This window comes from Rhamphochromis longiceps, linkage group LG18 (assembly GCF_057381845.1).
Source record: "Rhamphochromis longiceps isolate RC_006_pf linkage group LG18, R_longiceps_female_GT1.1, whole genome shotgun sequence".
Classification (NCBI taxonomy): domain Eukaryota; kingdom Metazoa; phylum Chordata; class Actinopteri; order Cichliformes; family Cichlidae; genus Rhamphochromis; species Rhamphochromis longiceps.
In genome coordinates, this window is record NC_140574.1 from 23,125,978 (window position 1) to 23,142,112 (window position 16,135).

The following is a 16,135-nucleotide window of genomic DNA, read 5'->3' on the forward strand; positions in this document are numbered from 1 at the left end:
ATACACAAAATTATTGCCTTTATTGCCAACTGAATGCCAGAGACGTGCCTGTGCATGATCATTCAGGCCAAATCTAACTATTACAGCTACAGTCAGCTCTGATTCTGATTGGTACTCTCGGTGAAATATTATCTTATTCATTGCTACCCTTCACTCTGCTCTCAAAGACTGAAGATTGTAATGTCACTGAAGGGATGGGGACATCACCGCACACAGAACGGGTTGAGAGAATAGGTTATGGCACCAGGAACACACTACCACCCACACACGAACACGACCACACACATACACACACACACTGGGAAGCTCGCCCTCGAGGTGTAGTTTATGTGGTAATGTGCTTTAGATTGGGGCTGTGTGTGCAGAGAGGATGGGCTGGGTAACAGATGGACAGGAGTCTATTCCCTGGGCTACCAGCCTTCTGCTTACCACACCGCCCTGCCAGCTCCACAATCCTCATCCATCTCCTTCACTCCTACACCCCCACCTCCCACCAAACCCCATCTCCTATGACATCCCATTCAATCTCTTTTGTTTCACAGCATCCTGCTGTGTTACGCAACTTACTGCCATCTTTTCATCTTCCATCATCTCCATTTGACCTCTTCCATCCCCCCTTTCCCTTTTTCCTCCTTATTTACTCCTAGCGAGCAAAGGTTCTTTGCCAAACCAGGGCGTAATCCCTTGATTTTCCTTCATGTATTAACAGCCTGAGCAGTCATGCCTCTGTTTCTTCTTTCATTCCTGCTGTGCTGGGTAGATGGTAGGTGCTCTCATGCCAAGCTATCAGCCACATGCTGCAATTTTAGTCTATAACATGTTGGAGCTCCACATTAGATAAGTTTTCCTTCAAGGGGCCAGTGTACATTCGATTAACACCCTCGCTCTGGACGGGAAGTGCAACGTTTAGAGCAAGCCGGTACAGTTTGCTAAAATGCCCCTTAGCTAGCATGCTAGCTGGCCCTCTCTGTGGCCAGATCACGCTCGCTGCACTCAGAGGGACTATAAAAAGAGCAGCTCCCTGCAGCCTCCTGTGCTGGCAGGGTGCGGCCCTGCTTCGCTGTTACATCTACGACTGACAGCTCAGTGAAGCAGGGATGCCGGTTGAAGGCGAGCGTGCAAAAGAAAGCACCTCTTGAGTAGACACAGTGTGTGTGCGTGTGTGTGTACAGTATATGTGAGGGTTTTTTGTTTGTCTTACCTCTGATAATGGACAGCTTTGCAGTGACAGACTTCTCGTCTACGCTGTTACGTGCCACACACTCGTAGGTGTTCTCATCTCGGGGACCTCTAAGTGGTTGGATCCTCAGCACAGCACCTGCACCATCATCAAACTCTATGGTCTGGACAGCCACAGAACAAGACATATTAGTCACAGCAGAGGAGGCACATAAACCCTACTATTAGAGCAGCTGACTATAATGTTGCATGTCAGCACCTCGGCCCAGTGTGTGTTGTGTTAATATCACAACAATTACAGCTAAGCACTTCATCATGCCCCACCAGAAAAAAAGAAATACAAATAATAATAATAAATACAAATAATGATTTTGTTTGCTCTTCTCTACGGAAATGCTAGAGGTCAGGCACAGATACAAAACATTTACCTGTGCTCACACATTTACCTGGAGCGGGTAAAGAAGGAGGCAGTTTCTTGCACAAATACACTTCATCTGGGTTGATACTTACTGAGATGGGGGGGTTGAATGAGGTCCTCTGGTAGAAACTGAGTATTTCTAACCATTAGGTCACAGGATCAATACACAGTCAGGCCTCTACTGAGCCACAAGAATTTACTCTCTGGACTAGGCTGCTGTATAGCTCCATGACAGCAATATGTGAATTCAATAGGCAGTAAAGTCAGTAATACTTAAGGGTCCATTGATTAGTTTTATTTTAGGTTTGTAAAATGATCGGACGTTTAATGGAACCTTGTGATCTACTGTATATTGGAAACATGTATTTTTAAACAATTATTTTTCACTAATAGTTTAAATGTTGGGTCTCTTTATCTTCTTGATAATACTGATACCGCCTGTTTAACTTTGGAGCTGCAGCCAAGAGGTCAGTTAACTTAGATCAGCATTAAAGAAGGTGTGCGCTTAGGGTTGCCAACTCCCTGAAAAATAAATAAGGGACACCTCGTGGCCAGGGCCGGGCGACCCAGTTGTCTTCACCCTTCCCAGTGTGGTGAATTTTCTAGCTCTTTTTTTGTGTGTGAAATTATTTTTTTAACCATTTGACTTGAAGTTGATTTAAGTAGATGCATATTCTATTCTTTGTGATATGAACACATGTGAAACAAATGATCATTTAGCCATTTATTTTTAGCTCAAAATGACAACATTAACACAGTAAAACAGGTCTCTTTCTTAAACAGAAGCCTGTCATGCTTAACTTTTGAGAATATAAGTAAATCTTTCTTTAAAAGCACTCTGTCCTGCTTAACTTAAAATAATAGAAAACAATAGAAAGAAAAATATTCTTGTAACAGTGCACATTTAGTGCATTTAGTACAATTGGCTTCAGTTGAGGTATTATTTCAGCTTTTCTAATGCTAATCAGCTGCTCCTGTTTGTAAACCCGCTTGTTCCCATGATTACGCATCATAACTCATCATCATTATTCATCTATGTATTACTTTTATGTATTAGTCATCAATTTGTTGTAATCATCTATCCTTGCAGTTGTTTATTACACAAAATAAATTATATTATCACACTTCTGGCCACATAGCGCTGATATTCACTGCACATGCCCATATTAACGTTTTCCAGCCAGGTGTTTTCCTTTTCCCATTCTTCCCTTTCTCTGAGGGGAACAAACATTGCTGCTCTAACGCTGGGCTCACACTGTGCGATTTTTGGCCCATTTTGAGCCGATTTTTGAGTGATCGGACCGATTTTGGCCTTCATTGTGCGTCGTGTAGTATACGTGGGGTAACGAGAAGCGATTAACACCTCACGACCAGCTCCCGATCATCAATCGCTCGTGAGGTTCTCACCACAGCCGCTCACACTGCTCGCGCGCAAACGTAAACGTTGGTGAAAAAGACGGCGCAGCACGGCTGTGCAGCATGTGATCTGGACACAAGCGATGGAGGCACAACTTGTAGAACTTTGGAAAGCTCATCCGAGCCTTTTCGATGTGGCATCACAAAATTATCACAACCACAACAACCGTGAAAATAGTTGGATTTACACTGCTGCTCAATCACAGCTGCCTGATCAATGTTTTTCATTAGCAATTTAGCAAAGTTGATGGTAGTGGTGTGTCTGTGTGAGTGAAAGACAGAGAGAGCGAGCGACAGATTTTCTGTTATAACCTTCATGTTATGGAGGCACAGTGTGAGCACTCAGGTCCCATCAGAGCATCGGGCGGTATAGTGTGAGAGTACATCGTGACATACGAACTTCTAACCCCTGCGAGTCAATCGTGCAGTTTGAGCAGGAGCTGAATAACGTGACTGAAAAAAATCGCACAGTGTTTGCCCAGCTTTAGGTGTACTGTCATCCGAGACTTGCACCGCAGAGTCGGCGTTTGTTCCCCTGTTGGCCATGCTTCTTGTTGTGGTCATCTGTTGTCTTCCGGTATTTTCTCCGCAAGCGACCTTTCCTCGACCAATGAGATGAGCGGTAATCTGAATTGTCATACTCGAATTGTCATAAGTGTGCTGTCAGCTCATTGGTCACAAAGCAGGAGAGGGGCTGGGAATTATGTTTTCAAACAAAGTGTTAATTCCATAAACATTTATAGACTACTTTTGATTCTCACTGTATTACGGGACAAAGGGCGTCCCTTATTAGCTCAATACGGGACGTGTACTTTTGTTTCGAAATACGGGACGATTCCGTATTTTAAGGGACGGTTGGCAACCCTATGTGCGCTACACTTAGCTTCAGCATAGACAAGCTAGCTGGCTAATTGCATGCGTAGAATACTGATTTAGCATGTAAAAACAATAATAATAAACCCTTTAATACGTTTGGCATATTATACTTATTGTACAGATTAAACAAACAATGAATTACCTTTATATTTTTATTTTCAGAGACTTAAAAAGAACGAATAGCTGCTTCACCCAGCTACCATTCTGTATGCTAAGCTAAGCTAATCAGCGCACTGGTGTAGCCTCTTATTTAATCAGACACATCAAAGATACCAGTCTGTGTATTTCAAAAATTTGTGAACATACCTTGATTCCAAAACATATTTTTAGTATTTTATATTAAAATAAAAAAAAAAAATAACTGGAAAAAAAACTATTTCTCACATACATAACAAAGTTTTATCTTAACAGTTTTTCGCCTATCCACTCTCTGTATAAATTTATTTACAGTGTAACGTCAAGGTTGTAATTAATGTATACATTCAAATAATATGCATGTTTTTTAAATGGATTTGCATATTCATATCTGTCATGCAGTTACAGTAGGAGTTGAACATTGAGCACTGTGACAACCACCTCGATACGCTGGGAGTTGACCTTCTTGCCCTTCTTGTTCCAGTAGACAGAGGGCTTGGGATTGCCTGTGGCTTGGCACACAAATGATGCTACACCTCCTGATACTCCGATCTGGTCTGTGGGAGTCTTGGTGAATTTTGGGGGAGCTAAGAGAGAGAGAGAAAAGGAGGGAGAAAAGTGAGTGAGGGATGGGGGAAAATTAAAACAAGACACCAGAGGGCTACAAATGAACTCCACAACCAGCAACAACCGTCCCCGCTGACCACGCCCCATTTCACTGTCAGTGACTGGTCAGGCCGACTTGTGTTCTGATGGCTATGTGTTGTGCTTACTTCCTGGGTATCATCTAGAGGACAAACTGAAGGACTTCCTGTGGGCCATAAATAAAAGATGGGGCTGGGCTTCACAGGAACATCTCTTTCTCTCTCTCCGTCTCTCTGCTTTCTCGAGGGCAGGCTGCCATTGTATTTCATGCAGCACAGGCTGTCATGACACATGAGTGTTTCACAGGTAGGTGAAGTGTTGGCTGCAAATTCACAGCATATAATTGGTTTAAATGTATTAATATCAGAGGTGTCATTTATGCCTGTGCATGCCAAAGAACTGCACAGAGATCCTGATGATGTTAGCAAACACAATGAACACAGCAGCACAGGCTTTTGTTAATTTTCAGAGTCGACTCAAGGAGACAATTTCATCTTGGAGGCCGAAAGCATCTTAGGTGGGACGTATGAGCGCTGCGGTCGCCCTCTAAGACGAAAACAGCAATTTCCAAGTGTGATATTGAGCCAGGCGTAGCGAACCTACACTTCTCACAGCGGCTGAGTCAGATCAGTCAAACAACCTCATGCATCCACCCTTTGCTATCTGTCTGTGGCCTGTTTCCATGGTGCCCAGCTTAACTCCTCCTCAGCTACAGAAACACCGCTATCCACCAGGGTGAAATCAGGATGACCCTTACCATGGCAACCTGGATGCCTCCTCCCCTACATCTGGGTGGGTGAGGTCTGCCTGTGTTGATTCACTACTGCTCTGAAGGCCACACAGGAGCAAAAAAAAAAGAAGCCATGCCTATCAAGAAATCACCAGCAGATTCTAAAGCCTTTTTGCACGTCTTCCCACTCCTACTCACTTCGTTGGTTAACAGCCATGCAGAACACTTCCCAGTGCCTTGACAGTAACTGGAATAACATTATGTCAAAAGACTGCTCCTGTCCCGACTGCCCCGTGTTGTCTCTTAAAGACCCACTCTGAATGTCAGAAATAAAGTGGTTTGCCATAATCCGCACAGGAAGAAGCAAAAAGCTGGTACAGTAGAGTCAATCAGAACAAATTTATGCCCACCATTTTGGGATTCAAGAGCAGGGTAGTTTTTTCTGAGGACTCTTAGAAAAGCACAGACTATTGAGCAGGCTGCTGGTTTTTTCTGACAACAATATAAGAACTATCAAAAAAAAAAAAAAAAAAATCAAAAAAGACTAAATGCCATGGCTGAAACTGCTTTCTCCATCCTATAGGGTTATGAATGAATTTCATGTTCTTCTTAGGGATTGAACATGGTTTTCGGTGGCTTTACTTTGAGTCCAAAACGTTTTCTATGTTCTTTTTAATGTACTTCAACACCAATCCGCGTGCAAAACCTACCCCACTGGCAGTGTTACCACTTAAGCCTCTTCTGAAAGCCAGAGAAAAGCCCTACAAGCTACTGGCTCTGGATGGATGTGGACTGAACAGCAACTAGTTATGAGAGGAAGATTCCAGAAAGCTGCCCCGAAAAAAGAGGCACTAATGAGAAACCGTGGCTCTTTAATACCAAGTCCCACTCTGTTTCCACGGAACAGGATGGTCTACCACTGAAATACCTATTGTCTGTTTTTAAGGGAGCACCTTTGTAACCGGTAATCATTTGACTGAAAGACTGACTGCTGCTGAGCTGAGATACAGCTGGCACCTGCAGGCGTAGTGCCATGAGTTCGGAGCTTGTTTCAAGTAACGCTGTGGGCTAAAGAGGAATAAGTTTGGGTTGGAAATTTTCTTTTGGGGGAATTAGAGTAACCTCTTGTGAAATGTACAGCTCTAAAAGACGCTACTTATGGCAAAGGTATTAGTGCAACCAGCTGTGGTCTGACAAGCCCTTAAGCCACTTTAATAATGCATCTCTTCCTGATTGTGTGTTTTTTGTTGTCAACTTTGTTTGCATTTCCTGGCTAAATGCGTGACAAAAATGAAAGGAAATTTAAAAATAAAACCTCCTGTGATACAAAGATGATGACTGCAGAGTACGATGTGTTGCTGGGCACATAAGAGACGAAAATAAAAGGAACACTGTCTCGGAAGAGGATCGCTGTCAGGGAAACGCTAACCATGTTTTGCATAAAATTCGACAAAGTGATGGTGAAGCATAATATCTGAAATTAATTTTCAATAATTTGGAAAAGAGCTGAGTTGAACCAGTAAATACTCAGAGGCACTGAGGGCCTACTAGCAAATCTCTCGTTTTTAGAAGTACTTATTGTCCATTATATGGTGTAATCTGTTTACCTAGGCTAATTTGGTCATTGTTCTGCTATACATATTGTTAATGGAAGAATTCCAGTTATGATTTTATCTCCTTCGTTACTCAGAAAGCTAGAGAGATTTGGATCTACAGGGAAAGAAAGATTATTTTCCCCTCCACAATACTATCTGCTCTGCTGAGCAACACTGTAGGTGGTCAAAAAGCAGCAATATTCAGTCCCACAACATTTCAGCTGAAAGTTGGCTGTTGTGTAATTTTTTTTCTCTTCACTGAATATAAAAAGATTTCAGATATGATGTCAGTCTTATAAAAGAACCGTGGACGCAAATTGGTTACGCAAATGGGAGATGAAAAAAAAAATGCACGAGGCAACTGCCGTATCTAATGGTGAGAGGTGCCATCTCTGTCTTTAACCTATCTTACCTTCTTATCCAAGAAAATCTAAATATATCAGTTTAGTAACATTTTCAGAGCTCTGACAGCTGTGTGTGTGTGTGCATTTGTGTATCTTATGTGTGTGGCCAACTGAGGCAGGAAATTTGTGGAAATGTTGTAATCAAGGAGATGATGAGGAACATGCTGATGGAACCTCCTGGCTTATCACAACACATTAACAACGCTACAGCCCTAAGATGATGTGCTGACGGGCCTGGATCCACTCCTCTCATACACACACACACACACACACACACACACACACACACACACACACACACACACACACACACACACACACACACACACACATATACAACACACACCGCACACATAGACTCACATACACACACACACAGAATCAAAGACGCACACACACACACAGCCACATATATATACACGTCTGTGCCTCGCATTCATTGCTGACAATATACCAGCTGCCATTCAACTGAGAAAAAGACAAAAAGACAAAAAAAGACTACCAACACATAAATAGACACAGACAGACAGACAGACAGACAGACAGACAGACAGACAGACAGACAGACAGACAGACAGACAGACAGACAGATAGACAGACAGACAGATAGACAGATAGATAGATAGATAGATAGATAGATAGATAGATAGATAGATAGATGTACCTAGTGCTTCACCCACGCTGCTCAAAGGTCTGGTTAGCAGGATAATCAAAGGCAACAGCAGACACAGGGGAGATAGGCTAATCCACAGCCCCAGGATTGGCCTTCTGGCCTGGGCCAGGACTCCACCAGTCTTGGGCCGAGGCATGGCACCACCGTGGATTGGTTAGAGATGACGGAGATTTGAGTAGGGCTTCACTCAACAGGGATAGGCACTCTGCAGACACAAGAGAAAAAAAAAGAAGGAAGGTCAGGCATATTTCCGTCACCTCTGATTCATCATTCTGCTTTTAGAGCAGCATCTGAAATGTCAACGCACCATGAAGGAAGAGGGAAAACATACAATACTTTATACTAATGTAGAAAAAATAATAAAAACACGAAGAAAATTAAAGACATATTCATGCTAATGCAGGATTAGGTCTTTTGATTTAGTCAGAGCACTTCTGACTTGGGATTAACAGCTCAAGCAGGCCAGCTCTGGCTGAACTAATACCAGAACAATAGAGCCACTCCTCAATAACTATGACAAGAAACAGACCGAAATAGTTTCCAGCATACTGCTTCTGTATTAATAAGTCTTCTTTTCTAGTGAGCCGTGAAATGAGCTGCAATGATACAGTTTTAAGTTCTTTTTTTTTCTAAGACGTCCTAATAATTTCATTTTGCTCTGGCCTAATTCCTTCTTAGCGTTCAGTATTTTAGTTTTCTGGTGCCACATAAAAGTGTTAATGCAATAATACATCCAGAGTGTACCACCGTAATGGAAAACACTCAAACAAAGAAGAGTGGGGGGGGGGGGGTCAGTAGGAATGCGGCAAAATTCAATAACGGCAAACGTATCAGAAGCTGCTGCTTTAATAGATGTACCCCCTTCTTGTTAATCCCTAGCCTTGGGGGGGATCTCCATCAGCATTTCTTTTTTTTCTTTTTTTCACTCTCTTTCTTCACACAAACACAAGCGCACATGGGCACACAAATCTGTAAGACTGAACATAATTCAGCTCTGTCTGCTTACAGAGATTTAGACAAGCTGTGCAGAAGCTCCCCGTCTGGGAGTCAATAACTCCTCAGTCCTATCGAGCTCTTCCGACCCCCACCCCTCTCACCCGATGTGTCAGAACGCAGGTGGGGAGGCCAAATGAGAAAGGAGCCTTTGTTAACCTGTCATAAATCACGCACATACATGTTCTCCTTTCAAGCAGCAGTACGGGATAACATATACGCTCCCAGGGAGACATAATAAGCATTAACAGGTGACAGGGCAGGCTGTGATTGGCACATAAATATGCGCAAACACCCATAAGCACACTTTCACCCTGACATCCGCCGATACGCTGCCAGAAATGGAGGAGCAGCGATCAGGCCGACACTTAGTCGCCTTTCCTAAGCGAAAGCGGCATTTCTGGTGAGTTACATATTCAAAGTCTCCTCCAACCACTTATTGAGCTAATGACCTGCTCATAAACATTACTGTCTGCCAGTTCCTACACTAAAAATAGCTCGACTGAAAACATGGCCGTCTATCTGATAGAGACTCTTCTCGCCGCTCTGCCCTCGCCTTATCTAACGCCGTGTAATAGCCGCTGAATAGAAAAGCTTTCAGCGTCCCCTTTTCAATTGAACAATGTGATAAGAAAAATCAGATCAGAGCTCATTCGAGCACCATTGGTAGCATGTTAAGTAAATTCCCCTCTTACGGAAACTCAATTTGCCAGCGTTAATCTAACCAGGGTTACCGTTCTGCGTAGAGCCACATGGCCACTGAAACATTAGGCACTCCTTGCATGATGCAGCGTCTGCTACCACTGTCCTGTGTGCTGGATTTGCTGTGGCACTAATATCTCTCTGTGACCTCAGTCCAACCCTTTCTATCATTTCGTTTATCCCCTCCTCCCTGTTGTCTTTTCACCTACTGACAAAAACCCCTCTCTACCTCTACCTTCACTATAGACGCACAGCCTCTAATCCTTAATCTTACTCTCGTCACACTCCTGCATTAGTCTCAGTATTCCAGAAATCTCCTCTTCTCCCATTTCCTTTCATCCGCTTCCGCCCCTCTCCTCCCCGTTTTTCTCTTTTCCTTCCTCGATGCCATCTTCTCTGTGATACCCGATCATTCATCTCCTTTACTCGTTTTTGGTTTTTTTATACGCACTCTAACCCCTGCTTGTATACAAATCCTCTTCCTCCGCCCCAGCTGCCCTGCACCGGCTGCTCCAGCTGTTGTTGGTCCATTGACACAGTTCAAACAAAAGAGCTTAGAGCATCCTACAGCTGTGAAAGTTGAGGGAAGAAGCCAAAACAGATACACAGAAGCCCCAGCAGGAGCAGACCCAGCAGACCAGGCCCATCTAAGCATATCTGAGCTCGTGCTTATGGTAACTAACAATCGTCTTCACCTCTCAGCATACAAACAGTCAACAACCAGGCACGTTGCTCATTGCCGAAGCAGAATTAAAAGGTGCGAGCACAAAAATTCTCATGACTCAGGCCAATAACCCCTCAGAGATACTGCAACTCCCCCCACCCCGATCATCCGAGCTCAGCATCCGGAAAGAGAGAGGACAGCAGGGGTTGTGCTTATTACCTTTTCAGTGTGACAACACAGATGGTCAGCCAGACAGATAGATTGATGGGGATGCGTGTGCTATTTATTGCGGGGAAGCCGATAATGACACCAAAGCTCAGGTGGTGAAACGTACACCGGTTATTGTGCCCCATCAGGCTGATGAAATAACATTGTTTAGGTGGCATCCAACCTGGCCCTGCTCCGCTGGGGCCCCTCGGAAAGATGACATGTTTTGTTTTCCTCACCTCGTCCTCCCACCCCGCACCTTCCTTCCCTCCACCCTCCTCACTCCCTCCCTTCCCACCGTACCCGCGATGCCTTGCACCACAAGTGGGTTGAGATGGTCTCCCAAGGCCCGTCTCCATGACAACGAGCCACGAGCACTCATGGAAGGACCAGATCTGTTTCCTGCTGCACCACGTTAGCTGTGAGTGAGCACACCTGATAAGGAGGCTCGTGTTGATTCCTTTTACCTTTAATTTGGATCCAGTTCTGGGAGTAAGCATCAAAGGAGTCTTGTAGAGGAGGAATCAGTCCAACTATACATATGTATATACGTAGTCTGGCATTTATAATTACAGGGAACACAACTGAAATAAACAGAAATAAACACATGGCTGTGCACCACTGAGTTATTTTTGGATTTTAATGAGAATGCATGCACTGCAGTTAGCCTTCTCTCACATTTTTATCAGTGATTCTGAAATCATGTACACAAATATGGGCACTTAAACTTTTTCGGCACAAATATAACCATGTCTTGAATTATGCACGTTTTAGTGCCAGCTTGGAGTGGAGGCATTTGGAGTAGAAATCCTGTATCACTAACATACATGGCCAGACTAGAAGCGATATTACTTCATGTTTCTACGACCCTGGACCCTGTAGGCAAACGACACTCGCAAATGCTTGCACACCCACAGGGCCGTGCGCACACAACACGAACGAACACACATAAACATGGCAGATGGCAAAGCATCATGGGGGAGATTGGCACTCGCTCGCTCACACTTCCCTTCACTTTCTCTCTTAAACACACAGCCCACAGACACACACACGTTTATGAACACACACACATGCTCACACGCTGAGGATCAGAAGCACAGGATGAAGTACGGCTTACTGCAGGCATGAGCTACACCGCCCTGGTTACATTTTTAGCAGTGGAAATAAAATATCTGAGGCTCCTCTCTAACAAGAAAAAAAACAGCTGTCACTCAAACACGGAGATGCCCCCCACCCCCTACCCCTCCCTGGAATTTAAATGCATATGTAGACCTGCGTACTCCAACTAAACCTCCATCGGTCTTGCTTAATGCTGCAGGATGCTGAAGCAGGGGCTGCCTCATACAACGCGCATCCAAACAGCGTTATCAGGGGACATTTTGACAAACACCAATAAAATTCCCAACCCGCAGCTACCATTTTCATCACGGGTCTGAGCCTATAAACAAGGCTGCTGCTGGAGTTTCAAATCACACCTCTGAGAGCAAACATGACTCACAGAAATAGCCTAAGAAACATGTAGGCATGGAAGGAAAACCCATATATGTCGCGTGCGCTGCCTTCTTTTCTAATCGTCACGTAGCACATAACCGAGGGGAAATGCGGATCATCAATTCATTGATGAGATTGTGACTTTTCTGTCATCCATTCATTTAAGCCTTATCCCAATTACTGTTATTCTCTATCTTCACTAAGTGACTATTTTGCTTTAAATCATGTCACACTGAGCTGAGTAATTAGGGGGCTTGATGGTTGGTCAGGGGAAAAAAGGCAATTTAAAGGCACCACTCTGGTCTCAGTTAAATTGTGACTTGCATTTTTCTTCGACTTAGTTAATAATTACTAAAGTGAACTATGAATGAAAGCACTAATTGCACACAAAATGATTACTTGTCCAAGAGAGAATAACAGCTTTGCTCATAAAGAAAATAAGATTGGAGGATTAGAGTGGTAGTACTTAGTAGTGGTAGTACCGCAGTACGGTTTACACATTTGCTTAGCAAGTGAAAGCTCCCAGGTTCAATCCTAGGAGAAAACACAAACCTGTTTGGGTTACGTCAGGAAGGGCATCTGGTATTTAAAAAAAAACATCTGCCAAATTAAGCACGGAGCGCTACCTGCTGTGGCGAGCCCGTGTGAAAAAGGGAGCAGCTCAAAGTATCTTGTTGTAAAATTATAAATAACTATCCTTAACTCTGCCAGATCTGACTTACAACATCTCAACAATTTTAAAAAGTACATCTAAAAACAAATCACTAGAAATTATCTGTCGTCTTTTTTTATTTGAAAATTATGCATTTTCATTTTCCTATTTGGATTAGTAGACGGAGAACAGCATACATTATTAATACATGTGTCTTTGTTCATCAGTTCTTCTGTTTGTTTAATTTGTTTCTGGGTCATACTGTGTGACAGGTGAGTGCTGACTTTAATTCCTCATTTGTTTCGACACCTTGATGTAGCTGACGGTTTGCTTTACTTGAATGTTTTAGAGAGATTTCTGTTTGCACAGTTTTGATGTGAACATACACAGGTATTCAGGGGTGGGTTTGGTGTGGGTGCTACTGTGGGTGCTTTCAAATCTTTCTGTCTCCAGCAGGAAGTTTCCTTTTATACCTTATTATAAGCTCTTCAGAAAGAAAAAGCAGCATGGCTTTCTCATTATGATGAAATAAGCTTTTACAGATTAAATACACTTTCTCGGGATGATAACAAAACAAAATTCAAAACTGAATCTACCCACATACTCTCTCAGGCTTTCTCTGGTGGGGAGCGTGAATTTAGCTTTAGGTCACAGTTTAATTAACTGATCACCCACAGCTAAAAAGAGAAGAGCTTTCCTGGACTCTACGCTTTGACTTTCCTCATTTTAGCCAGATTTGCAGCAACGTCCTGGGTGTCTGACCCCTCTTTCTAATCCCAGCATTAAGAGAAGATGCCAGTACAGCCTTTCTCTCTGCACATCAGCACATCAATAAAATTATAGAGCAGCACGAGCATCATGTGACTATTTAAGCATTAAAATCGCTGTTCCCCATTATAAAGAAAAATCTGGACGCGCTTCAGTTTTTCCCCATCAAAACTACGTTTCCGAGCCAAGACGACACACTGATTCGTGATGATGAACAAAGGGAGGGGTGGAGAGGAGAGACAGAAGCGTGACTAACCAAACTAACTTTCACTTTGACCTCAATCGCTGCATACCCGGGACGGACTAAAGCTGCCGTATCCCAACAATGGTGAGGCAAATGTACACCCACGCGTCTTAAAAGGGGCTCCAAGGTCAGACTGACCAACACAACTAGAAAGAGGCATCTCTTTCTGATGGATAAAACAGCCTCAGATAAGCCTAGCAACAGATGGACTAGATCCTGCTAAGCAGGAAATGCCTGTAAAATGCTATAAAAGTGTACACAGGCCTGATTATCTTACGGGAGGTCAGAGGGTTGACACGCATTTACTGGCTAAGGAAGTCCTTGTCGCCTCCTCGCAAGAAGTTAGATTTGATCCTTCTGGTGTCCTTAACATTTCAATGAGAAAAAGATCCTTTCCTAATGTCACACATCTGTTAAACACATTCATTGCACTGGTATTAGATTACATTTAATTAAAAAAATTAAATTACTCTCTGACCTTTATTTTAACAGCTAAGGGTTCTTTAATACCCTGCCACCTGTTTTCTGAGGTGGTAGTTTTACCCATTAGCTGCTTACACCGAGTTTAAGTATGTTACTGTCTGACAAGGCTCCAAGTCGAATGAGTGATTTTGAAAAAATATGATAGTAATATAATTATGAAGCCAGTACACACAAGGGCCAGATGGATCTGATTCTCAGCTGAACGTTGTGTGTAATCTTTATACTTGTTAAGATTGGTAGGAAAGCCAGGATATTTAAGAGTCAGCCCAGAATCCATAGGCCCTGACAACAGGTCCCATATTCATGATCTATGCATCACGGAACTGTGTGCAAACCTTGCAGCTTCAATTTGACAATTTTTCACGCTTTCAAATAAGTTCAAGGATTATTTGCTCCTCCGTGAGCTCAGTCAATTTTTCAACCCCTTAGGCTCATAAACCTCTTTCAAATCCCTTAGGGTAATGCCAAAATGCATTGTCATCCAGCTAAAACATGGCTCTTTCCTCCCTAAAAAAAAAAAAAAAGAAAAGAAAAAAAAAACAATTGACATTTTAGCAGATGCGTTTTCACCTGACAGATGAAGGTTTTTATCTGACAAAAGCAGAGGAAGAGGATGCGCGCGTGTCCACATGCAGACACCTACGCAATGCTCACTCAGCTGAAACGGCAACACTGAGCTCGCAAACACCCAAACATAATTCGTAATTTTCTTTCAGCGACCCAATCCCCCCCCCGCACCCCCTTGTTTTTTTGCCTCCTCTGTTGCCGCTTCTTCAGAGGCAGCCGATCTTCTGTGCAGCGGCTCATTACGCAGGCTGATGGTTGAGCCCTTGTCAACTCACTGTCCAATTAGCATATCCAAGGCTGGCACAGACTCTTATCCCAGCGGGAGAAAGAACTGTATATACATACTGATGTCCACATAGTTATGCACTTGCATGTACGTCCCTAATTGTTAAACAGCTCTGACATATGAGAAAAGATGCAGAGTGTAAATTGTCCGCTCCTGATTCAGATGTAAGCAGGGCGATTGCTTCTTTACATAAATCCAAAACACTGGTAATAAATGTGTTTTAGATGAAGCAAAACAAGCAAAACACACACACACACACACACGCACACACAAAACACACACTGACAACCAATTAGTGAGCTTCTCCTGCAGCAGGACTGAGGCTCCCTGACAACACAGAGCACCTTCATCTTCCTGGACGTTATTGTCATCGTCCTGACCATCATCATATTTCACTTACGCTTCATTAATGGGACATGCCACACATTTTTACCTCCACGTTTCAGCTCTTTCTCGAAACCTACACATCAGCTAGGAGACAAAGCCACGCTGTGTGAAGCGGATTTCAGAGCCCGTTAAAAGCCTCGAGAGTAATAACAGCAGCCTTGAGAAAGACAGCGCCTTTCTGATTTACCATTCATACATAACCCAACAACGAGGATGTCATTAATGTAAGCTTCACGGAGAGTCTTCAAACCGATTCATCTTCTTATTGATTTATAAAAATGAAAATCACTGTCTGCAAACACACAGCAGATGGTTTAAAGTCCAACACGCCCCGGGCATAACCTTACAAGTGTTTAAAGGCAGCTTTTGTGCTGCGATTTTGAAGCGACCCTCCTTTTAATATTTGCTCAGGTAAACGATGTGCAACCGCTTCGGCAGGTCCTTATTCATTTCCTGTCGACACATTGTTTGTTTGCCCAAGAAGCCACTCTCTCCAGAGTATTTTCGCTGCCATGGTATCACCTGTCTCCTGTGGTCACATGACACGCCGTCCACTGAGAGCTCATTAACTCACAACTGCAGCACTTTTCTCCAGCAACACTGAGATCATCTGTAGAGCA

At 43.3% G+C, this 16,135-nt stretch overlaps 1 protein-coding gene across 1 annotated transcript in view; it reads right to left on the bottom strand.

Annotated features, from left to right (window-relative positions):
- LOC146648285 (receptor-type tyrosine-protein phosphatase S-like) overlaps positions 1 to 16,135 on the bottom strand; it is a 70,201-nt gene that overhangs the window by 48,469 nt on the left and 5,597 nt on the right. The window contains exons 2-4 of the mRNA XM_085389215.1: positions 8,063 to 8,276; positions 4,466 to 4,611; positions 1,202 to 1,343 (exon numbers count right to left, since the gene is read on the bottom strand). Coding sequence (XP_085245341.1) covers positions 1,202 to 1,343; positions 4,466 to 4,611; positions 8,063 to 8,207 — 433 coding nt within the window. The 5' untranslated portion in view covers positions 8,208 to 8,276. The remainder of the gene's footprint in view (positions 1 to 1,201; positions 1,344 to 4,465; positions 4,612 to 8,062; positions 8,277 to 16,135) is intronic.